This window comes from Lonchura striata, chromosome 1, assembly GCF_050655825.1.
Source record: "Lonchura striata isolate lonStrDom1 chromosome 1, ASM5065582v1, whole genome shotgun sequence".
Taxonomy (NCBI): domain Eukaryota; kingdom Metazoa; phylum Chordata; class Aves; order Passeriformes; family Estrildidae; genus Lonchura; species Lonchura striata.
In genome coordinates this window covers 84,677,779-84,701,347 of record NC_140703.1, presented here as the reverse complement: position 1 = coordinate 84,701,347, position 23,569 = coordinate 84,677,779, and the positions used below count along the sequence as shown (strand labels likewise).

Genomic DNA, 23,569 nt, shown 5'->3' with positions numbered 1-23,569 from the left:
TATGTCAGCTCTTAATTCAGCAGGATGTGTGCTCTTTATCTACAGCCTTCAGATGCCATTTTCCTCACACTGATTCATGAAATCAAAGTGTATCCCTTTCCTGGAGTGTCTCAAGAAGCACATTAGTACTGAAGCTCAGTTGGATCCTTGGCTGACTGAGTTTGCTTTACTTTCAGAATCCATATGGGTTTGTTTCTTACTAGACCATGCTGCTGAAATCTTTGTAGTAACTAGCTGTGGACAGAAAAGGTAAAACATTGACAACACTAAATTGTGAGGAGCTGTTGTGTCCCTCGAAGGCAGAGAGGCATAGATAATTCAGAGGGCAGGCCAATCCCCACTCATATGAAGGGCAAGTGCTGGATTCTGCACCTGGAATGGGGCAGCTCTGGATGTACACACATACTGGGGGGCAAGACACTGGAGAGCACCACTGCAGAAAGGGACCTGTGGATTGTGATGGATAACAAGTGGAAGGTGGGTTTCGGTGTAGCCTGTCAGGCAGGAGGGCAGGCTGTGTCCTGGGGCACATCACTTACTGTCTTACTATCTGGTCAAGGGAGGGGATTGTTTCTTCTGTGTCATTCCAAAATCTGTAGTTCTTGAAAAGCCAAGAACTCAGCTTCTTGCCCTGTGTCAGGCAGACGTACCTATCAGTTTTAAGTTTAGTTTAAAATCAGGCTTTGTTGCTGGGGAAAGCTCAGGTTCACTCCTAACTGTAGGTAGGTTTTTTTCCTTCACTAGGGGAAAATTTCCCCAGTGAGCATGATTTGTATGGTATAAATACGGTGTAAATCCTATTAAACCATGGATTGGGCAACTTTGTTCTATAGCCCTGTGTTCATGCCTGCTGGAAAGTCTAGGCAGCATTGAAAGAGACCTCTGCGCCCTATTTCATGTACTGACTCCCAAGAAATGCCCAGTGTTTATGCCAGTGTTCTGTCACTCTTGATCATTCTTAACTCACATGATCAGACAGGAGGAGAGTTTTCTTGGTTGTAAGAATGCAACTCAGTTGTTACACATCTGACACCACAATGTCTCCTTTATGTCCTTTGTCAGAAGGATAGGATCAAGTGGGAACCCTATTTGCTCATGAGGATGGATAGGGTTTTGAAGTGTACTGATCATCTAGTGATACAAGGGAGCAATGACCTCTTCCTGTTGGAGATGCGAACCCTGCTAATCACAGACTGCTTTCAGCAAGGTCTGAGTTGAAGTTTGTGGGCCAAAGCTCTTGAGTTTGCTTTTCTGGGCAGGAGCTGGTGCATGTGCTGCTGCCTCATCATAGCTGTTGGCAGTGGCAACCCGGAGTGGTTTTTCTGCAGCCCTTGTGAAGCAAAGAAGAGCAGGAGTCTCAAAGGGGTAAGAAATCTAAGAGATGTTACATTCTATATAAGACAGCAATTAAACCAACGAGTTTGGCAAATATCTTAATTTATAAATATGTGGGCAAAATTGGCCACTGATGTCTTATATTACTATACAGATCATATTTTTGTTTATTATGCCTGTGCCTTGATCTTGTATCCTGCTTCTGAGGTATGATTATTCTGGATACAACACCCATTTCAGTAAGCTTACATTGCATTCTGTTGATCTGGCCTTTTCCAAGTTTAATGAACATATTATTTGGCAGAAGGTATCTTTTGCTGCTTCACAATAAATTTGCAGTTGTCTCTAGTGTTTGTATAAAGCAGCAATCCAGTTGCCATTGATTCTTCAAAACTGGGTTGATGCTTTAGAATTGGGTGCACAGAATGAATCAAGTGTCCTATATTAATCTAATAGTGGGCTCTTGAGTCTTGTTTGAAGTGTGCACCACCATCTTTCTTCTTAAGAGGCAGCACAGAAAATCAATTTGGTCTGGTACCCCCTCATGTGCTCCTGAATCTCCTGCTGCCTGACAAAAAAAAAAAAATTCATAAGCTAATGCTTTGCTATAACATATGTTAAGGGCTAAGGCTGATTGGAATTGCTCTCTAAATGATAACTAATCTAGCTGCATGGTACTGTGACTCCTGCCAGGTGAGCTCTACCTGCTCTGCATGGGATGTTCAGGTGTGCTGTCCATGATACTGGATTATTTGTAGGATAATATGAAGCGATGTCACTCCCAGACACTGCCAGCAAAGTGTCTGAACAAGAATTGATTACCTTCATATTAGATTTTCCCTGCATTTCTACATATGATCCTGAACATGTGTTTGTCAGCGCTCTGAGGAATTGCCTGATGGTGTCTGTTACTTTCTACTTCCATGTAAAAAGAAAGGGCTGGAAAAATATTTTCTGTTCATTGCACATGTCTTGCTGCTGTGATTTATGGCAGCTGGCAACTTGGCTCCATGCAGCTGTTCACACACCCCTACTGGGATGGGGTAGAGAATTGTGAGAAAACTCATGTATTGAGATAAACACAATATAAAGGTAAAGCCAGAGCTGCATGCACAAGCAAGGCAAAATGAGGAATTTATTCACCACCTCCCCTGGGTAGGAAAGCATTCCTGCCATCTCCAACAAAACCAAGCCTCTAAAATGGCCTTTTTAAGGCAGATGTATATCCACGATTTTCCTTTGTGATGCTTGACTGAACATGAGCAATTTCTGAAATCAGAGCCTGCCCCAGCTGCTATCCATCTTGGTTTTCTTTTGCATCTCTCTCTCTCTCTTTCTAAAGTTTCTGCATTTACCACTTGTAGCTGATGTAGCTGAATATCCTCAGGAAGACTATGACTTGTCTGCTGGGACTTTCCTCTGATAGAAATGACTAGTTGAATTATTTGTTGAGAGATTATTTGCAGTCCACAAGTTAAAGCAGGAACAGCTCTGGATTGCCTGAGATGCACTTTAAAAGATATTCTCAGAGTTTTTACTGTACATGAATCTAAAGAGAAGGGAGGGTTTGCTTAGAAAATGAGCTGGAAATACAGGATTTCTGCCCACTCCAAGTGTTTGCTATTATTATATGTGATGAAAACAGGAAAAAACTAAAATTGGTGTGTGTCAAAAGTGATGGAAATAATAATGTTAATACGAAAATGCATCTATTGTAAAATATGGGAGAAATTAGAAGGTACAAAGAAAAGGAGCATTTAAAACTTGATATTCTATTTCAAAGAAAAAGTATGATACTGAGTATCTTGTTTTTTAGAATTGTTTAAAAAAAGGCCACAAACTATTACCTTAGGGCCCTTCCAGGGCATCTGTTAGAAGTTGGGTATACTTAGAGACTTAGTCATGATAGCAAGGCATATTATTACTGGCATTATTGAAACTCATTGTAGTCACATCCCTGAGATTTGTAGTTTTTGCTTATAAGGGACGTTTTGTGTGAGAAGATAGTGTCGTCTGACATTTCTCACTGGCAGACACACTCATTTTACTAAATCTCCTTTATTCATACAGAATTTCTTACTTTCAAATTTTATGCAAAAATGACAATTGTTTTTTGTGTAGCATTTGACTCTAGTGAGTCATTTAGGCAAAGAAAAATGAAATAGAATCACTGAAATAGAACTATGGTGGTAAAATACGGGCTTTAGCCACCATGTGGTCTAAGCCCTATGAAAGAAATCTTGATAGGGTTTTCAGAGAAAGGAAGCCATTTCAATTTCATCTTCATGAATGCATTTCTAGCTTAAAAGGAGCTTAAACTCTAAGCCTCACTAACAATTTACTTGGAAACAGTTTCTGCCTGTGGCTTTTTTCAATCTGGCGTGGGTTATCTGCCAGCCTCCTCCCCTATATCTCACTACTAGTAGTAATGCCATTAGATGATTATAACTGGTATCCTCAACAGAGAGATTTAGTCATAATTGAAAAAGAACTTCAAGTGTATTTAATCAACTGTGTGGTCATTTTATTAGTGGAGACTCATGTACCATATAACTTTGCCTTAAGTGAAGTGCATTTATGGCCTGGGGCTGAATAGCTGTTATGTTCCCAGGAGTGGGAAATCCTTAAGCTTGCATAAAATTGCACCAGTTTCTCAGAAGCAGGTGGAATTGGTCTTTAGAAGAGATTTTTTTTTTTTTTAATACAACTTTCTAATTTTTTTGTCTAACAGTAGTTATCTTTGGCTGGTGATGTGTGATTATGTATGATTTAGTTAGAAAGCGCAGATTCAGAGAAGGATTATACAGTGGAAATCTGAAGCAGGGAGAAAGCTGCCACTGAAAAAATGCTGGTTTGTAACATTTTGCCTTCAGTGTACTACCTAAATAAGGTTTCATTTAACATTTCATTTCCTAAAGGGTCACTAAATGTGTGACATAAAATCTGAGTCTTTTCCTTATGGAAAGGATCTTTCCTCACCTGAGTGTTTCAAGGTGGGCAAGATGTCAGACAGAGACAGAGAAATTAACAGTGGGACAGCAAGATTTCAGGAAAGTAATCCAGGGGTTTAATTTTCTGATGAAAACCTATGAGGTAACCTGTGTGAAGTTGAAATCCATGCCCCATTTTGCACTTTGCAGTCATTTCATTCTTTCTTCCCAAGGGCCTTCTGCTGCCCATGGTTAGTTTTGCAGAGAAGGGGAGGAAAACTGTGGTAGCCAGCTGGAAAATTTAAAATATATTGTCATCTCTCAGCACCCTTCTCTGTCAAAACATGACAAAGCACAAGTAGGACACCCCTGCTGAGGTGCTGCAGGTATTCCTTTCTAAGCTGGTATCAGGGTGAATGGGAGAACCTGCAAAATACAGAAAAGTACAAAGGTAGTTTTAATTCCTTGTAGGCTTTATCTGAGTGACCATCATCAGAGCAAATTAATCACATTAAGAAAACAGCAACAGAGACTTACAGCTTCTCTTGGGACTTGCAGCTTCTGCACCTTCTGCCAGCCCAGGGTCCCCTGGACTGTGCCCACAGCAAATTTCAAATCCCAAGTAAGATTCTGCTTTGATTTATGAACTCTGGTTCATCATGCTGAGTTCAGGTTCTTGGTATTCTTCTGTAGTTATTCCTGTTTTCCTTGTTACCAGCTTTCAAGTGCTTCTGAGGTGCCAGTGTGTTGCAGACTGACAATACAAGTTTAATCCACACTGCTTCTTTAATCTTATACTTGATGATGGAAGAAACAGCTGAACCAAGTACAAAGACCCATCAAAGCCAAATAACTCAGCTAACACGTTTTGTGTAACCAGTGTTTTTCACAAAAGCAGTAAGATTATGTGGATCAGCTGGTGTGCTTTGTGTCTGGTGAAAAGAAGCTTATTTAAATTAAGAGAGCCAGGGAATCTGTGTCTCAGTCCAGAAGGAAGATGGGTTCCACGGAAGACCTTGACTATCCTCAAATCATTGTGCAATACAGCAATGGATTTTTAATCTCAAAGGTAAGATATATAACTTAGAGTATGCAGAAAGACATATCCAGGGATTTCTCTTCAGGTACTGAATGTAAGTCTTTGGAAGAGGTGAAAGCACTGGTATAATGACTGTGCCTTAAAAATATGTTTGGAAAAACAAAGCCAAAACTAGTAATTCCACTTTTGTTTGCTGATATTATTTTCCTAAGCACATGAGCATAAAATTATAATATCCAGTGCAGCAGATTATTTTTTTCCTAATTTACTACTTAACTTTCCTATTGTCCCTTGCTGTACCTCTGGCCAACATGGTAACAGGAGGAATGCTCTTTACTGCACTTTAAGCTCCTGAAAGGCAAAGCTGATAATCAAGAGAGGAAAAATAGATAATGAAAAATCATTTTGTGAGAAAAAGAAGTGTGCAATGCTTTCCAAATTTACACTGTTAGTTGTATGGTTTTGAGAAACAATTTCAACTTTGGTTAAGGCATGGTCTTACTCAGGAGCTTCATTGTGCAGGAATCGTATCTCAAATCACTGTACATACAGGCAGTCAATTAAATTTATGTCTTTGTTACAGTTTCAGGAGTGTTTATATGACCAGAGTAATAGGCTGATACTTGTAAGGTTGACTGTGTATATCTAAAGAAATATGGTTGGTTCTTTCTTTATTTTTTTTTTAATGTATGATTAGCTATGTCTGCCTGAAGGCTGATGAATGTTGATGGATAAGTTACACAACTCTATGGAAAGACTGGACAATTTTGTTTGGTTGAATGAAGCAGTTCTTCTGGATGAGAGGAAGCTCCCTGCTTCTGGAAGATGACAATAGTCATTCACATAGCCTGGAATGACTATAGTCATTCACATCAGTCCCTGAAAACAAGATCCATAGAATGTGATATTCCCCCTATTGCAAGCTATGTGAGAGTCTCCAGGGTTCACTGAAGCATGTGTTAGATCCTTAGTTAAAGAACAGAAAGATAAACAGACAACAAGCACTGCCACCCAGCCTTGCCTTTGTTCTTTCCAGGAAATTGTGAGAATGTGTTCCTAAACTAAGGAAGAGGCAGGGACATTTACACACAAAATCTGTTCTCTAAATGTGGACTTTTGGAAGCCAAAAAGCATTGACTAGCTTCACTGGAAAAGGAAGAAAATAAGACCAAGGAGTGCATTACATGTATCTTATATTGGATAAACTACAATTTAATAATTAGACTTGTTTATATGAAATACAAGTTTATCTGAAATAAATATTATTAAATTTATATTTTCCCTAATTAAGCAGCTTGTGAAATGCAGTAGGCTTTATGCTTTTACCTAATCCCTCACTCCCATCTTTCCCTACTCCCAGGTTATGTTCACTGCCTGTGAGCTGGGGGTGTTTGATCTTCTTCAAGAGTCAGGAAAGCCTCTGCCTTCAGATGCCATTGCTGCAGGTCTGAGTGCCAGCACCATGGGGATGAAAAGACTGCTGGATGCCTGTGTGGGATTGAAGCTCTTGGCAGTAGAGATGACACAAGAAGGAGGTAATAAAGGCAGAGGAATGGGAATAAGTTGAAAGATTTAAACCTCTAATGGCTTTGAAAGTGAGGTAAGATGTGTGGGCAACGGTGATACCAAAAGTTAAGTCAGTTAATGTAGTTGGAAGAAGGAGAGAATCACTCTTAGGATTCCCTCTTCAGCTGAAAGAGAAGAAGCAAATGTCAGCATGATCACAAGTATAAAATGAAACACTGCTGCAGGGTTCTATATCCCTAAATGTCTTTGTACAAGAGCCATGTGACTTTGGAGAAGATATTTAGGAGCTCTGTTGAACTTGTCTCCAGAAATCTCTGGGGTATGGGCAGGATTTTAAACTTAAAACAAAATGCCAGGGTGCACGGTAACAGCATGATTTAAAACAGGTTTTGTTTTTCTTAGCATTTTTACCATTATGTGAACTATTTTGTTAGGTTTTTGATCAGAACTGAGAGGTAATATAAGTTTTTCCTTGTGTCAGAAACATGGAATCCACTTGGACAGAATGATCTCTGGCCATCAGACAGCTGGTCAGGACTAGCTAGAGTCTCACAAGTTGTGTCCCCTGCTCTGCCTTGTGTTAGCATGCTCTGTTTTAGGGATTATAGTTGTTGCCCGATGAGTTTGGGGAGAGCAGGATCTATCTATCTATCTATCTATCTATCTATCTATCTATCTATCTATCTATCTATCTTATGCAAGTCCTGTGGGTTAGTGATGCCACTGCAGATGCACTGGAGGGAGTGAGGTGTTCTTCTCTCTGCAGAAGGTCCTGCCCTAGTGAACTGAGGGAGGGTAGGTGTGGCTGGCCTGCTGTTTTGGGGATTTTTCTCCCACCTGCTGACCTTGTTGATCTGAAAAAAGACTTGTCTGCAAAGACTTCTCACTTAAATAAAGCACACTGAAAGCTTCCTCTGAGAGCAGAAGCCTATGATGGAATAGGTCAACACAGATTTCAGCAGCCCTCACCCACTGCTCATTGCAGTGGAAGGATTTGGTTGTAGAAATAATGTGCCTGTGTCTTTGGCTGTATAGACATCTTCTGGTGATAAACACTAAGCTGTACAACAGACTTGGCAAGGTGATATATCATGTATGTTAGTAAATATATTTATTTTACCCTTTAGCCCTTTACAGAAACACAGAAATTTCCAACATCTACCTTACAAAATCAAGTCCAAAGTCTCAGTATCATATTATGATGTATTATTCCAACACAGTCTACTTGTGCTGGCAGTACCTGGCTGATGCTGTGAGGTAAGGAGGAGTGCTGTGTGCTGTCTGGTGCTTTGCAGCATCTGTGTTGCTGCTCTGAGTGGCGTGTTTCTGGGGAAGAGCTCAATAAAGATGCTGGCTGGTTCTTAGAAATTAAAAGCAACAGATAATTCAGCTGTTAACATGGCCATGTGTGTGCTTTTCCCCCTCCTTGTTTCACATTTGTGTATGTTCTTGTTTTCCTTTTCCCTGTAATTGTAGAGATGATCTAGAAATCAGATTTCTTTGTGTCACCTTCAGTAAAGCACTTTATCATTACAGTGGATCTTATTGGACATGGCATAAACAAAATAAATAATGAGTAGTGGTGGGTAAGGGTCCTTCTGTTGCAAAGGTTCATTGGGGCAGTTTAGTATGGGTCTGAGTCTGACTTGTTCCAGTCCATGCAACGGATGACCAAACGTGGTGTAGATCATGGCGATGATTGCATCACTCTTGTACCTTAACCTCAGGTGTGCTCGCATAAATGACAGAATCCTGGAATATTTGGGTTGGAAGAGGCTCTAAAGATCATCTAGTTCCAACCTTCCTACTGTGGATGCCCCTCACTAGATCACATTGCTCAAAGTACCATCCCACTCTGACCTTGGAAATAACCAGTCATTCTTGTGAGAGGTTGAGAAATATCTCAGCACTCTCATAGGCTTTTTCAATTGCTATTTTAGAGAAGGAAGAAACCAATATGAAAGAGCTTTTGGTGTTTCATCTAAAGACCCTTTTGGAGCAATGTACAGGTAATCATTAGAATATTTATAGAAATTTTATTCTTGTTGTGGATAAAACTAATGTTTTTAATTATTACTCAGGACAATTAAGTATGATGATGTGAGAATTCCTCTCATCACGTCATGCAGTGTTTTTACTTCTCAACAATATCAATTACTGGGAAACTGTCTGATATTTTGAATATAATTTCCTAATCTGAAAAACATCACAGATCTCTGACAGAGGCGATGGTAGTTGAAGGAAAAAAAAATCCCTTGGAAATTCTGAGAATGAGCAGCATGAAACACTGTTGGATTTCACTAGTCTTAATTCTCTATTTAAATGCATTAATTCATAGTTGTACACTCCTGACACAATAATATTCAAAGTAGGTTTATATGCAAAGAGGACATATTCTGCGTCAATAAAACCAGAGATTTTTGTTTAAGCAAAATATGCAGCAGCACTTATATTATAGGAATCTCTGAGAATGTGGTAAGGAACCCTCTCTCTGTGCTGTCTCTTTTTGCATTGCTAGATCAGATGAAGAAATGCTAAGATTCATGGCTGGCCAGAACTCAGTATGGAGTATATGTGGCAGAGATGTTCTTGCTGCATTTGACCTTTCCCCTTTCATGCAGATCTATGACCTGGGAGGTGAGTGTCAGATCTTCTTTAACAAGCCTCTGAACTGTCTTTTATAAGCTCTGCAGAGGAAAGCAACTCCTATGTTATATGATGGGCTAAACTATGGAAAGCAGGACATAGCAATATAAGGAGAATTTTAATGTTTTGGTTCAGTTAAAAACAGAAATGTGAGAGTGATGAGAGCATTAGGAAGCTGAATGTTTTTCTCTATAGTCTGATTTATGTGAGTAGTCACTCATCCCCTTGTGGATGTGGCAGCCTTAGCATTTTTTGTGCCTTGTTTGATACATTCTTCCAGTGCTAGACTCTTCTTCTCCTTCAGTCACTGTTGTTGAGGTACTGCCTACAGCCTCTTATCCTGCAGCACCCTGCTGTCCCAGCACAGCTGAATGCTGCCAGGATTCATGGGACAAGGCAGGCTCCCTCCTGGCCTCCCTTGCTTCTTCCCCAGAGCCTGGTTTAGTAACTCTGTTTTTCATTTTTCACCTTCCAGCACCTGCCACTGGTCTGGCTAGGAGGGAGTGTAAGAGTGGTGAGAGCTGGGGCTGACCCCACATGCCTGGTGCTGCAGGCCCTGCACCTTCCTGCAGAACACATGGAGACAGTGACTTCTCCTGCCCCTCTTTCCTCCCAGCAAAACATGGGCTGCAAATGTACATTGCCAGCTTCCATGAGGTTGAACGCACCATTGCCTGTGTACTTGCATGGGGGTGTCACTGAACAGGTTGGGTTTGTGTCAGTACTGACCTTCTTTTACTGTCCCCAAAGGAGGTGGAGGAGCTTTGGCCCAAGAGTGTGTTTCTTTGTATCCAAATTCTACCGTCACAATCTATGACCTGCCCAAAGTTGTGCAGATGGCCAAAGAACAGTTTGTTTCCCCCGAGGAGCATCAGATCACTTTCCATGAAGGTAGGTGTGGACAGTGGTGTGGTGTTGTGCCAGCTGTTGCTCCAGAGCCCTGGCTCTGCTCAGAGGTGTCGTACTGGAGACTCAGGTCTCTAGCTGCCCCTTATGGGAGCAGTGCCTTGGGCAGCAGCCTCCCCAGCCCAGCTCTGCAGCTGTCCCAGCTGTGCACCAGCAGCTGTCAGAGACACAACTCAGTTATTCAGCAACATTAATTCCTGAAGAGAACTATTTCATTTCTTAAGAGCAAGGTACATTAGTAAAAAAAAAAAAAAAAGCATCATGCAATTTTGAAATCTGCCATGCTTTGTTATAAATTTTCCTAACACTCCCCTTTTCTCCCCTGGCAGATGTGAGGGATGCCAGGAACTAGGGTTTTTTCTTCTCTGGTCACAACTGATTGATCTTCAAGTCCTAAGATATTTTAGAACATGGAAGTGGGTGAGCTAGCTCCTATTCCTCTTGACCAGGCCACTGATCCTACATAGTCTTTGTACTATCTATGAGGAAAATTAGTATAGGGAGATCTCATTTTTAATGATTACAAAAGTCTCCAAAGTGCTGGAAGTGCTTAAAATTGCTCAAAGCTGAGAGACAGAAAAGAAGCCTTGAAGAGAGAAGGGAGCGTATAAAACCAAAGATGCAACAAAATGGGAGAAGAAATGACAAAGTAAAATGCTAGAAAAAAATCTGAATGCAATACACCAGGTGCTAAACAAAAGGAATAATAAAACTAGTGCTAAGAGGTGAAAGATGTGTATTTTTACCTATGGATTTATGAAGTAATTGTGTGATTACTGAAGATCTTTGAAAACTTTCTTAGAGAAGACAATATTCTCTCCTTCTTACTTGAGACAGAAACCATGTGAACCTATCTCCTTAGTGCAGTATGAATTTGAATTTCTGTCATTGGAGAAAAAACAAAACTCAAACACTTTCCTGTGTATCAGTCTGTTTCAGGTTGAGTTTTTGCCTTTAAATGTTTCAGGTCTTCTTGAGAATGATCAAGAGCAAAGATCCCTATGGAGTGTAACAGAGGACTTTCACCTGGTATCTCCATTGCTGTCTGATAATGTCTGAAGGACATTGCAAGCCAGGAATTAAACAGAACTGAAAATATTTGCATAACTCAGTTCTCCATGTTGTGGGGATACATAATGCATGTATTCTTGCTTTATAGGAGACTTCTTTAATGATTCAATACCCGAAGCTGAACTGTATATTTTATCCAAGATACTGCATGATTGGGATGATGACAAATGCAAACAACTGCTGGCAAAAGTCTACAAAGCTTGCAAACCTGGTAGGTGTGAACTCTTGAAGAGCAGAGAGACTTTCACTATTGTTTAGATAGGTATATATACATCATAGCAAGAAATCCCATTAAGCATCACTATGAAGTCTCAGAGTTTCAAAAGCACTGCCTGCAAAGCAAAATCAGTAAGATCCTGTAAATTTCAGCTGGGGAAAATGGGAAATTTCCATCCCAGCCATAGCACCCTCTTCAGCTCTGGAATGTCAGTACCAACATAGCTGAGCAAAGACATGCTGTAATGCTTTGGCTCTTTCACTGTCTTCTGTGATGCTGAAATGTGACTTAATGTCAGAGTGTGCTTGCTTTTTCTTCTCTCCATCAGGTGGTGGAGTGCTGCTGGTTGAATCCCTTCTGAATGAAGACAAAAGTGGACCTGTAGAAACCCAACTGTATTCAATTAACATGTTGGTCCAGACAGAAGGGAAAGAGAGAACAGCAGCAGAGTACAGCAAGCTCCTGGAGGCAGCTGGCTTTGGAGTGATTCAAGTAAAGAGAACTGGAAAACTCTATGATGCTGTTTTAGGAAGGAAATAGTAGTATGTGTTTTTTGTATGTAACAAAACAGAAAAGGTTGAGAAATATGCTATTCTCTTCTTAGTGGGCAATGATCAACTTAGCTTTTAGCTAAGGCTGCCAACTTTTTTGTAAGCTGATACATTGTCAAAAGACTCACTAATAACAGATCTACAAATCTGGAAACCTGGCTTGGCTTGCCTTTGGATCTGGGAAGGAAAGACCTTCCACAAGAAACAATCCACAAAACAAATGTGTAGTGTTCCTGCTTCAGCTTGTATCAGTCTTTCTGATTATTAACACTGTATCTGACAAAAGCAGAGCTGAATTTGTATTTGCGTTCCTGCAAAATAAAACTAATCCCTGTACTGAGCCTTGGTGCCTGCATTTTTATTCCTGAAGTATTGATATAATAAAATCAGACCAAATTATGTTTCCTTGTGGTCTTTACAGAGTTCCAGAAGAAACCCTGTCTGAGCCTTGAGGAGTTTTGAACGAAAAATATATTAATTTTTTATTTCCTCTAGACTTTGATTTGAATTATGAAAAAGTGTTGTACCTTAGTAACTAGTTGAAGCCCAGGGATTTTTATTACAAGACAGGTAGGAAGATGATACAGCCAAGTAATTATGTTATGTACTTGGATTGCTCTTACTGCATGCCTCCTGCCATTTCTTTAAATCATTTGATCAAACACAGTCTGCCATTACCTGTGCAGTTCTTAGAAGCAGAATAATACATTACTGAAGTGAGAAACATTTGGAGAAGGCACTAAGAAGTTACTCTGCATTTTTTTCTGGAACAGTAATTGCATTTTCCCATTAAGCTGGATACTAGAGGAGCTTGATATAGTTTACTCAGTACCCATCTACAGCAGCCTCCCACTCATGTGACTGTAGGAGAAGGACAGGGAGAAAGTAGGTTTCCAAGTTACTCATTTTTTGGGTAATGAAAGCTCTTCCCTTTCATGGTGCTGCAGTGGGAGGTTTTCTGTTTGAAGCAGGTGGCTCTGCCAATAGTTCTTTCCCCCTTCCACAGAGTTTTTCACCATATAGACTGAGATACATTTTCTAGCTCCAGTGCAGCTTAGGAGTAATGAATATAGCTGGCCATATCTGGAGGGAATCAGCCCGGAGCAGAAGAATGCCCAGGGCAGGAAACACAGCGGGTGAGCTGAGACTGGCTGTGCTTGGCTGGGCTGAGTGAAGTCAGCTGCTCCCCAGGCTGCTCTGTCTGGGAGGACAGAAACTTCCAGCAGGGCCTTGGCCTGATGGCCTGGGGGTTACAGGAAACAGCAGAGGGCAGGAACAGCCAGGAAATTTGCCATCTTAATGTGCTAACTGGAAGATGGTGGCTGCTGCTTTTCAGAACTTGATGATAGTCATGGGTCATTGAAGAAGCACAGCCTTGAGCAGTAGGAAAATGCTGCTTTAAATATAACAAAAAACCCAGTAACTAAGCAAGAAAAAAGAAGGAGAGGTGCAAAGTAAGGAAACCCTGCTTAGAAAGACAACAGCCCCACTGTAGTAGGATCAGGCACAGGCTGGGGCCTGAATGCTGCCTAGAAACATCTTGCCAACGGAGACCTCAAATGGAGGACCGAAGGGTGGGAAATTGTCTATGGCTGTAGAACCACTGTGAGACAATAGGACCCACACTCCAGGTTCCCTGCTGGCTCCAAGGTTTAGCTCTCCCTTCTTTCACTGACCTGCTCTAGAGAACCCTTGAGGCACCAGGGACCTCAGTCCACAGGCTGTCCTGAGCTGTGTTTACTTCTATAAATGTGTGGGTTTTTCCCCCAGAATTCTCCGCAGTTCTCCCTTCTAATGTTTTAGCCCTTCAAAAAAGCCTTATTGCAGACAAGCTTAGAGTAGGGCAGCACGTTGCATGAAGCAACATTTTGAATGAATACAACATTCTGAATGAAGCTCTCTCAGGGTTATGGAGAATGCTCTACACTGAAGGCAGGGATGCTTTCTGGAACTCAGTAAGGAAGGTCTGCAACAAATGGCTTGATAAAACAACTGTTTTAATGAGAAAGAAGAGGCAGATAGCAAGTAAATCTTGATGTTGCTTCAGATGCCAGGGACTGTGCTCCATTCAGTATTGGATGGAGATGTGTTGGATTTTCCCACAGTACATAGTACAGACACTGTACATAGCACAGACACTGAAGGAAATGCCTCATTTTGGGTCATTTGGGTTATAATTTTCTTACAAAAAAGAGTCTGTTCTCACAAGAACTTGCTGTTGCATTGTTATAGGCAAGGCTGTGCGTGCAGTGGTGCCAAGTGGGAGCTGCCGGAGACCCCCTGCAGCTGAGGAATATTTGTGGCACAGCACAGGCCTGAGGCCACCCTGGACATGCAGCATGGCAGCTGCCATGGGTGGCATTGACTCTTGGATGTACAAAACGCTCCTGCTCAGGATCAGTGCTTTCCACCCCTTGGTCCACATGCAGCTCTTTCCCAAATATTTTATGTATTACAGATTACCTTAATAACACATGACTTTCTCAGGCCCTAAGAGCAGACATGACCTGTCCAAGACACTGACTCTCTGAGCACAATGTCTTCTGAAAGGCTGCCAATAGGGTAGCCATTTCAGAACTGAGTGTTCTCTCACCATGCAGCTTCTGAAAGGGTGTAGTGTACATGTCCAGGCTTGCTAAAAACGATTTCATTGTTACAGGGTGAAACAGACCCCTTAAAATAGGAAATAAGTCTTTATGTTACATATAAGTGCAATCAGGCTGTCAGGGGCTGACTTAAAACACATAAAACTTACTGGGTTTTTTTCAACATCTCAGTATGAGACTTGAGAGTGACTTAATACTCATGCTGTCAGCAGGATACATATTAAGTCTTTGTTCAGTGCTGTGTCTTGTACCTTTAAAACAGGTAATGGTTTTTTGAAATGGAATACATTCTTCAACCCATAAACCTTCTGTGTGATAAATGAAGCAGTGCCTGTGATACACCTTGCTGATTTCTTCTTTCAGCATTTATAGTACAAAAGGAAGACTGCAGTTCCAGGCTGTGATAGGAATGCTAAGGATGCCATAACTTGATAAAACTGTTCACCTCTCAATGCTTATTGAAAGCATGCAAAAATTAAAAATAGTGTCTTATTAATGCAAGCTTCACAGATTCAGGGCTATGTTGTCCAGAATGAGGAGTTGTACATTTTTCTAGAGTTTGGAATTTGCTCTGACTTTTGTGTGTTTAGGCCTAGTATTTTGATACCACAGGATATCCTGTAGTATTAGAAGCTGGGAAACAGATACTGTTTCTGAGCTGTATATATTACGACATTTTGAATGTTAAGAATATTAAGATATCCATAATGTGACACTACCTGAGTTTTGAGACAGATTGTTAAGGGCTCTTCAGCCTCACAGACAAATGCAAGAGACAAAAGCAGTAATCAAACACATCTAGGTGCAAAAGCTAGCAAATAGGCAATGGGAAGCACAGTGACAAATATTAGAACTCCCTGTCCCCTTAGTGGAGGACCACTGGAGGATGCCCACAAAGCCATGAAGAAATTCAGCCAAATATTTTTAGCTAAGAAGAAGGGCAGAAACAAAATTATCAAAGGGCTTATCAGAATGACAACATCATGGGAAGTTAAAGTGGGCTTGTGGTAATTATTGTGGGACTTGTGGGAAACTTGGAGTGTTTAGAGAAAGGGCCAAAGGTGGGAAATGAAGGAATCAAGGTGAGTAGGGGAGGAACCAGCCTAGTGAAATAGAGGAAATGTGAGGGAAAATGTACTGATCATGTTTTGCAAGCTGCTGTTCCCCACACCTGTCTGGCTGAGCTGCATGCTAGATTACTAGAGGTTTTCTTCATATTACACTCTATCCCTTGCTATCTTGTTTCTTTTTGTGAAGCCTTCCCACACCAAAAACCAGTTCAGTGGAACATCTATGCTTTTGAACAAGTCTAAAGTAAAATTCTGCTTTGGTTTATGAACTCTGGTACATCATGCTGAGTTCAGGTTCTTGGTATTCTTCTGTAGTTATTCCTGTTTTCCTTGTTACCAGCTTTCAAGTGCTTCTGAGGTGCCAGTGTGTTGCAGACTGGTGAATTGACAATACAAGCTTAATCCACACTGCTTCTTTAGCCTTATACTTGATGATGGAAGAAACAGCTGAACCTGATAGAAGAAGATCAAAGCCAAATAACATGCTTTGTAACCAGTGTGTTTCTCAGAAGCAATAAGATTATGTGGATCAGATGCTGTACTCTGTGTCTGGTAGAAAGAAGCTTATTTAAATTAAGAGAGCCAGGAAATCTGTGTCTCAGACCAGAAAGATGTATTTGACAGAAGACCTTGACTATTCTCAAATCGTTATGCAATACATCAATGGATTTTTAGTCCTCAAGGTAAGAAATATAACTCAATCTTATATAGATGTCTAAGACTGAAATGCTCAGGGAGATTCTTCTCTGAGAATAAAATAGTTCATAATAAAGCATCATAATGTAAACTGAATTTGAACTTGAACAAGCTTGATAGAAGTCTAAAGGGAAAAAAAAACAAAACAACAACAAACAACTAAGACAGATCTGGTCCTCAAGATGGACTTAACATTTATTGAGACCCCACTCACCTTTGGGGGCTTGGTTGAGTAGTCCTTGTCTCTGCATGAAGGTTTAAAAACAGTGGTTTATACATGAGGGCTTGTTGTCTGACTGCCTTAAATGTGGAAGGTTTCTTCTATGGAATTTCTTCCCATGTTTAATTTTTGAAGTTTGAGAAACAAAGGGGTGACTTCAATTGCCTTTTCCCCCACTCTAACATGCAAAGAACAAGATTTTTTACCTATTTTCTTCCCCTTCCTAATTTGCCATGCAGATGGTTAAGTTTGATAACATTTGTATATTATATCCCTTCAGATGGAAGGGACTGTGAATACAGAGTGTTTTATAATGACTCTCTCCCAGACTGCATATCATTAAGGCAGACAGGGAGCAGTTTCAATTTCCTTAATGTTTGCTGATGCTGTTTTCCTGTGTGTATGTGCATTTGCATAAAATTCCTCTATTCAATTTCAGTTTGAATTTTCCTCATTAACCATCTATAGTGATTTCAAAATTCACATTCTTGCCATGTTTTTGAGAAGTAATCTCAGCCATGTTCTAACTGAAGATAAAAGAGTCTTCCCCCTGATGGATGTTACCAAGTTGTTTGCCAATGATGCTAAACTAGGTAGCTTATGATGTTGAGTTAGGGAGAAGCATTGAATCCCTTGAGGGTAAAGAGGACTTACAGAGTTATCTTGGTGGATTAGACCACTGCACAATCACCAACCATATGAAATTTTAGAAGGACAAATTCCAGATTCTGCACTTGGGATGGTGTAATCCTGGATGTACTTATAGACTGGGGTCCTGGAGCTTGAGCGTAGTTCTGCAGGAAGGGATCTGGGAGTTTTGATTGATTGTAAGCTCAATAGGAATCACCAGTTTGCTGTGCTGGCCAAAATGGACAACTGCCTCATTGGGTGTATTAAGCACAGTATAACTGAGCTGCGGAAAGAAGTCCTTGACCCACTTATACTCAGGGTAGGTGCAGTCCCACTTTGAGCACTGTGTGTAGCTTTGGGCTCCACAATACAAGAAGGATATAATAACAACTGGTGTCCAATGAAACTAATGCTGAATAGAAATGCTGAAATTCATGAATGGACAGAACTCTGTGGAGTAAATGTGGTAAAGATGTTCTTGCTGCATTATACCGTTTCTCATTCAGGCAGGGTTGTGACCTGGGATGTGACTGACAATAGATCTTCCTTAACAAGCCTCTAAACCGTCTTTCACAAACTATGAAAAGAAAAAAAATATAACTCCTATAATATAAGTATGACATTGGAAAACAGGACATATGTCAGAATCTTGTAAGCTGTAAAGGGAGCATTTTACTGTCTTGTTTGGATTAAAAAGAGGAATGTGAGAGTGATGAGAGCTTTAGGAAGCTCAATGTTTTTTCTACCATCTCATTCGTGTGAGTGGTGGTTTATCCCCTTGTGTACATGGCAGCTGTGGCTTTTTCTCATGCCTGCTCGATACATTTTTCTGGTGCCAGACTTTCCCTTCTGCCCTTCACTCACTGCCATTAGGTTGAGAGACTCTCAGAAGCCTCTCACACTGCTGTCCCAGTGCTGCTGAGAACTGCCAGGATTCATAAGAGTCATACGGCTCCCTTGTGGGCTTCAGCCCTGCTTTCCCAGTGCCTGGTTTAGTGGCTCCGTTTTTAATTTCCCATCTTTCTACATGTGGAAAGAGGAAGCCAAATAAGGTTAGTCTGCAGTGATTCCTTTTTAAATACCAAAGTTGTGATTCCCAATGTTTTGATTCCAGGGGCCACTAAGAGTGTTACCATTAGGCTGGAGGTGACACAGTTCACTTTGATCAGCCCTTGTCTCTTTGCTCTCGTGAGCTCTGTGTCTGCATGTCTGGCTGTGAGGGCTCCATACGTGTCTCTGATGATGTTCAGCCATCTCCAAGGGGAGATACCTGCATTATCTTTGTGCTTCAGGTTCAGCTGCCATCTTTTTTAGTTTATTTTTGTACAAGATTATGAAATCGAACAGAGTGGTTATCTAATGTCTAGCAATGTTTGTGCCTTTTTATGAGAAAATTGTGTGAGATATTTTTTCAGAGAAGAGTTAACTCTTTAATCTTTTCTGGTATTTTATTTTAAAAATAATTGCTCTCAGAAGGAATATCAGATATGTGCCAGAACACTGTGCTGTTAGACAAGTGTATACATGATAGAAAAACTCCCATGAAACATTCAACTGAACCCTAGGAGCTTTGAAAGCACTGCCTACAGAGTCATCTTCTGAGCAAAATCAGTAAGGTCCTGTCAACTTCAGCTGGGAAGAATGGGAAATTTCTATCCCAGTGATAGCACCCCCTTCCTCCCTGGGACATCAGTACCTACATGGCCAAGCAAAGACATGCTTTGGCTCTTTCACTATTTTCTGTTATGCTGAAATGTGACTTAATGTCAGGGTGTGCTTGCTTTTTCTTCTCTCCATCAGGTGGTGGGGTGCTGCTGGTTGAATCCCTTCTGAATGAAGACAAAAGTGGACCTGTAGAAACCCAACTGTATTCAATGAATATGTTGGTCCAGACAGAAGGGAAAGAGAGAACAGCAGCAGAGTACAGCAAGCTCCTGGAGGCAGCTGGCTTTGGAGTGATTCAAGTAAAGAGAACTGGAAAACTCTATGATGCCGTTTTAGGAAGGAAATAATTCTCTCTTCTTTCTTCTGCCATCTTGCATGCATAAGTGGGAAGATGAAATATGCCATCCACTTAGTTTTTCTTTAGGGCAATCATCCCTTTTGTAAGCTGACACATTGTCAGTAGGAACACCAACTGTTGAACACATACAGATTGTTTGTCTATGAGTGGGAAAAATAAATTAACATGTCCTCCATAAGAAATTACCTCTGAAGAGAAGCCTTCCAAGGAGAGATTATACTTCCTTATCTGTTCACAGTCTCTGCTTCACATTTTACCCCTATTTTTTCCAACATTAACACAGTACTTGACAAAGATATTTTTCAAATTGTACTGTTTGCTTCCTGTAAAATAAAAGTGTTCACTGTAGTGAGTTCCCAATTTCTTCACATTCCCTGTGGACTGATATAGCACAGAGAAAAGTCTTATCTCCTTGTGATGAGCCTCTTTTGAACCTGCAATTCAGTCCCAAAGCACAGGAATGAAGGATAGCTGATATAGGAAATAAAAAATTAAAATAACCTAGCAAATGAATTGTCTCCTTCCTACAGTTCGTGACACACATTGGTGCAGGGTGTAGAACAGCATTAACACAAGGTCTGCACAGGGTTAGTAATATGATTTGCTATTAGAGGAATAGACATACTCATTGTATATCCTCCTTAGGGTTTAAGCACTGAATTTCTGTATATGCATTGCATACATATACCAGATTTCAGGAGGAACTTTGCTGCAGAAGACAGTTTTTCTCTAACCAGAAACTGAATAGAGGGGAAAGGTGCCCTCTTGCTGTGGTTCTTCTCATCTATGAAAAATATACTTAATGGAAAAAGCATAATGGATGAGGAATGGACTTGGGGGAGCACAAGTCCAGACTTGAGTTTTGTTGTGATAATTTGGGGGTGTGGAAATTTTGGTTGTACGTGATCAATTTAAGTGCAAGGCAGTGTCCAGGGATGAGTTCATGATGAAGCCAAGACACAACAAATGTTCTGGGTATGAAAAACGATGCTGCATTTCCTTTAGTATATCGTTTAACTTGTGAAAATTTGGAACTGTACTGCAATATCCAGCAGTATGGGAAATATCACACTTGGTAGCTCTGGACACAGTGCAATGTGCATATTTGGAACAGGATATTAGGCAAAGGAAGCTTGTTTGTGGTGGGTTACACTGACCAGCAATCACACAACAGACCCACTGCATACTCACTCCCTGCCTCCAGCAGTGTGAGAGAGACAACTGAGTGAGGAAAGGCAAGAAAGACCTTATGGGTCATTATAAAGACAGTTCAACAAGTGAAAGAAAGAGGTAAGGGAAAAAACTAAACCAAAATATTCCAAGGGGGGGCAAAGGCAATCACTCACCGCTTCCCACCAGCAAACTGATGCCAAACAACTCCCTCAGCAGCAGCTGCCTTGGAAAAACTACCCATAGTTTTTACCATTGAACATGAAGTTTCATGATATGGGATATTCCTCTGTTCAGTTTGGGTCAGCTGTGTACCTGCTATGACCTCTCCCAGCCCCTTACCCACTCCAAGGTTACTCAATGTGGGGTCAGGGTGAGAAACAAAGAATGTTCTGATGCTGTGAAAGTACTGTTCAGCAACAGCTAAAATATACCTGTGTTATCAACACTGGTTTGATAACAGATCTAGAACAGAGAACTATATGGGTTGCTGTGAGGAAATTTAATTCCATCCCAGCCAGACTCGGTACAATAGCAATGAGGAGATGTAGATTAAGTGCATGTTTTAACTAAAAAATCTTCTATCTTGAACAATGGTTATTTGGCATACAAAACCAAGGATTTGTGCCAGAAGGGAAAAAGAGGAAAAAAAAATTGAATTGTTTTGAAACTTGCATAGGAAAGACAAGGTCAAATCCTGTCCTTGCAGGAGAACTGAATGCTTTGCTGTACATCTAATGTTTCTCTGATGCTTAAGGCATCATATTGTTCACCGACTGAGTACCTAACAAAACCATAATTGCATGTATAATTTCCCTTGAAATTCTGCTGTTATGCTTCTGATGCGTAAAATCTAAGCATGCTAAATAGGATATAAACATATTGTCATCAAATCAGTTGATGTTTGAAGTAGTTAGTGTTAGTCATGTGAAGGAAAGAACGACTTAAGACTAGTTTATTTTTGAGATATTTGTATATTCTATATGTTAGGTATGCATGCAAACATGCTAAAACTTTGAAATAAAAATTAATGCAGATTTTTTTTTTTTCGTTTGCTACTTTCTAACCTTGATTGTTTGAGCCTGGCTTATCCTTCTCGTAAGTGGGAGGTGGTTTCTGCCGTGCTGCAGGCACCAGCCCCCTTGCCACTAGATGTTGCTGTTGCTGCGCTTGTCCGGTGAGAGGCATCGGCCGTGCAGAAGGGACATATGCGCGGTCATTTGCGGTCACAAAGTGCCACCTAAATGAAACAGTTTAGGCACTGGCGGTCAAGGAAAAAGGGGCTAAAGAGCCTCTGCACCCAGCTGTCAGCAATTGCCTGTTTTTTTCCTACAGCTCATGCGTGGAAGAAGGAGCAAAACCTTGTTTGTGTGCAGTGATGGTGATGACAATGTGAGCCCATCCTTCCTTACTGCCAAGCTGAGCCCAGGGCCCTTCACCAAAGGACTTCCAGAGCTGGGCTGTAAATCCCTGTTAGGGAAAACCAACACTTGTACATGGCCCTTATGTTTAATTTCTTCCCCTTAGTCTATGATTAGAAACATCCTTGCAAGAGCAGAGCCGGGTTACACCATGGGGCTGGTGCCTCTCAGCCAGTGCAGCCTGGAGGGGGACGGAATGTGACATGGGGGCTCCGGGGTCCCACGCTGGCTCAGAGTGACATCCATGGCTCAGTGCTGGTGCTGGCGTGGGTCATCACCCATCCAGGGCTGGGTCACTGCCCGGCCCTGGCTGAGGGTGGACCCTGATGGCATCCCGTGCCACCCATCAGCATGGACCCCTTTCCCTTGCAGGTCCTTGCAGGCCTCATGGCCCTCATTTCTGTCTCCCCATGCAGGACCTGCCTTTACTCCCTCCCTGCAGTGCCTGGATCCCTCCCATGCCATTCCTAACACCCCTGAACCTCTGTTGGCCCTCCTGAGAGGCTGTTTCACCAGGCATGGCTGCCTCATCCCCTCTGTGGGGTCTGGCCTCTCTCACAGCCTCCCTGCAACCACAGATGCCCCTCTGGCTCTTTCTCAGCATCTGCTTGGCCAGAAAAACCTCCAGCCAGGGCACTGTCATCTGCCATAAATGCACAGCAGGTGTTCCTAGATGGGCTACTTGTGTCCAGCACACTTTAAGGCATCAAAGCAGTGTGCCATGGAGGTTATGGCCCCTACTTATGCCTGGAAGCTTCAAAGGCAAGTGATGTGATCTGCTTGGATTCACTGCACCACCCAGGGTGAAGACAGCAGTAGAAACAACCCCACCAGCACCATGTGGGTGCATTGTCACCAGAGGAACTGCACTGCTATGTGTTGTTGGCATGGTCTAATCATGATATTTAACTTGTTTTTCCAAGGATGTGGTCATTCCAGAGTTCCCCTACTACTGAGCATCAGCATATGTACAGTAGATAGTGGTCCATGTGATACAACTGGAATATTTTAGAAGATTTTCTTCAACTTCCTGTACCCACAGTAGCCTGTGATGAGCATACAGTACATATTATTAACTCATGTCTTTGGATATATGTTGTGCACAAGTCCATGAGTTGCAAGACTGTTTCCTACAGTAGTTGAGGTCATGCTCCTGCATTCAATTAGTGCATGTGAACACATGCTAACCAGAGCTTGTTTACTTTTTGACAATTTCTGTCTTCTTTTGAAGGCAAAAGGCATCCTTACAGGAAGATTGTGAAGGAACTATGTTTTCCCCTGACTCAAATTCATCCCAATGACAGTGTTTTGACCTTAGACATCAGCTTAGCTCCCACAGTGGGATAGGGGAGAGAATGTGAAGACAAAAAGAGAGATAACTTGGAGTAAGAAGAAATAAAAAAAACAAACTAGTAATATAAAGGCAGTCACTCACTGCCTCCCAGAGGCAGATTAATTCCCAGCCAGTTTCCAAGCAATGAGTAGCTTCCCTAAACCATCCACCCCCTCGG

The 23,569-nt window shown here is 41.4% G+C and overlaps 1 protein-coding gene across 2 annotated transcripts; it reads left to right on the top strand.

The window, feature by feature from the left end:
- The first annotated feature begins 5 nt into the window (after nucleotides 1-5).
- ASMT (acetylserotonin O-methyltransferase) lies at nucleotides 6-22,338 on the top strand. Of its 2 annotated transcripts, none has more exons than XM_085582293.1 (8): nucleotides 6-5,334; nucleotides 6,665-6,839; nucleotides 7,959-8,088; nucleotides 8,772-8,840; nucleotides 9,350-9,468; nucleotides 10,228-10,368; nucleotides 11,543-11,665; nucleotides 19,245-22,338. In XM_085582293.1, the coding sequence occupies exons 1-8, from the start codon at nucleotides 5,263-5,265 to the stop codon at nucleotides 19,454-19,456; spliced, it is 1,041 nt and encodes a 346-aa protein (XP_085438419.1). In that variant the 5' UTR covers nucleotides 6-5,262; the 3' UTR covers nucleotides 19,457-22,338. The 2 variants fall into 2 exon arrangements, with proteins under 2 accessions (XP_085438419.1, XP_077646997.1); XM_077790871.2 differs by lacking the exon at nucleotides 19,245-22,338 and adding an exon at nucleotides 12,000-19,126.
- Nucleotides 22,339-23,569: the final 1,231 nt, after the last annotated feature.

Coding starts and splice junctions, on each gene's coding strand:
- ASMT (XM_085582293.1), top strand. CDS start 5,263: ATGGGTTCCACGGAAGACCTTGACTATCCTCAAATCATTGTGCAATAC. Junction 9,469..10,227: donor GCAGATCTATGACCTGGGAG/GTGAGTGTCAGA, acceptor CTGTCCCCAAAG/GAGGTGGAGGAGCTTTGGCC. Junction 11,666..19,244: donor CTACAAAGCTTGCAAACCTG/GTAGGTGTGAAC, acceptor TCTCTCCATCAG/GTGGTGGGGTGCTGCTGGTT.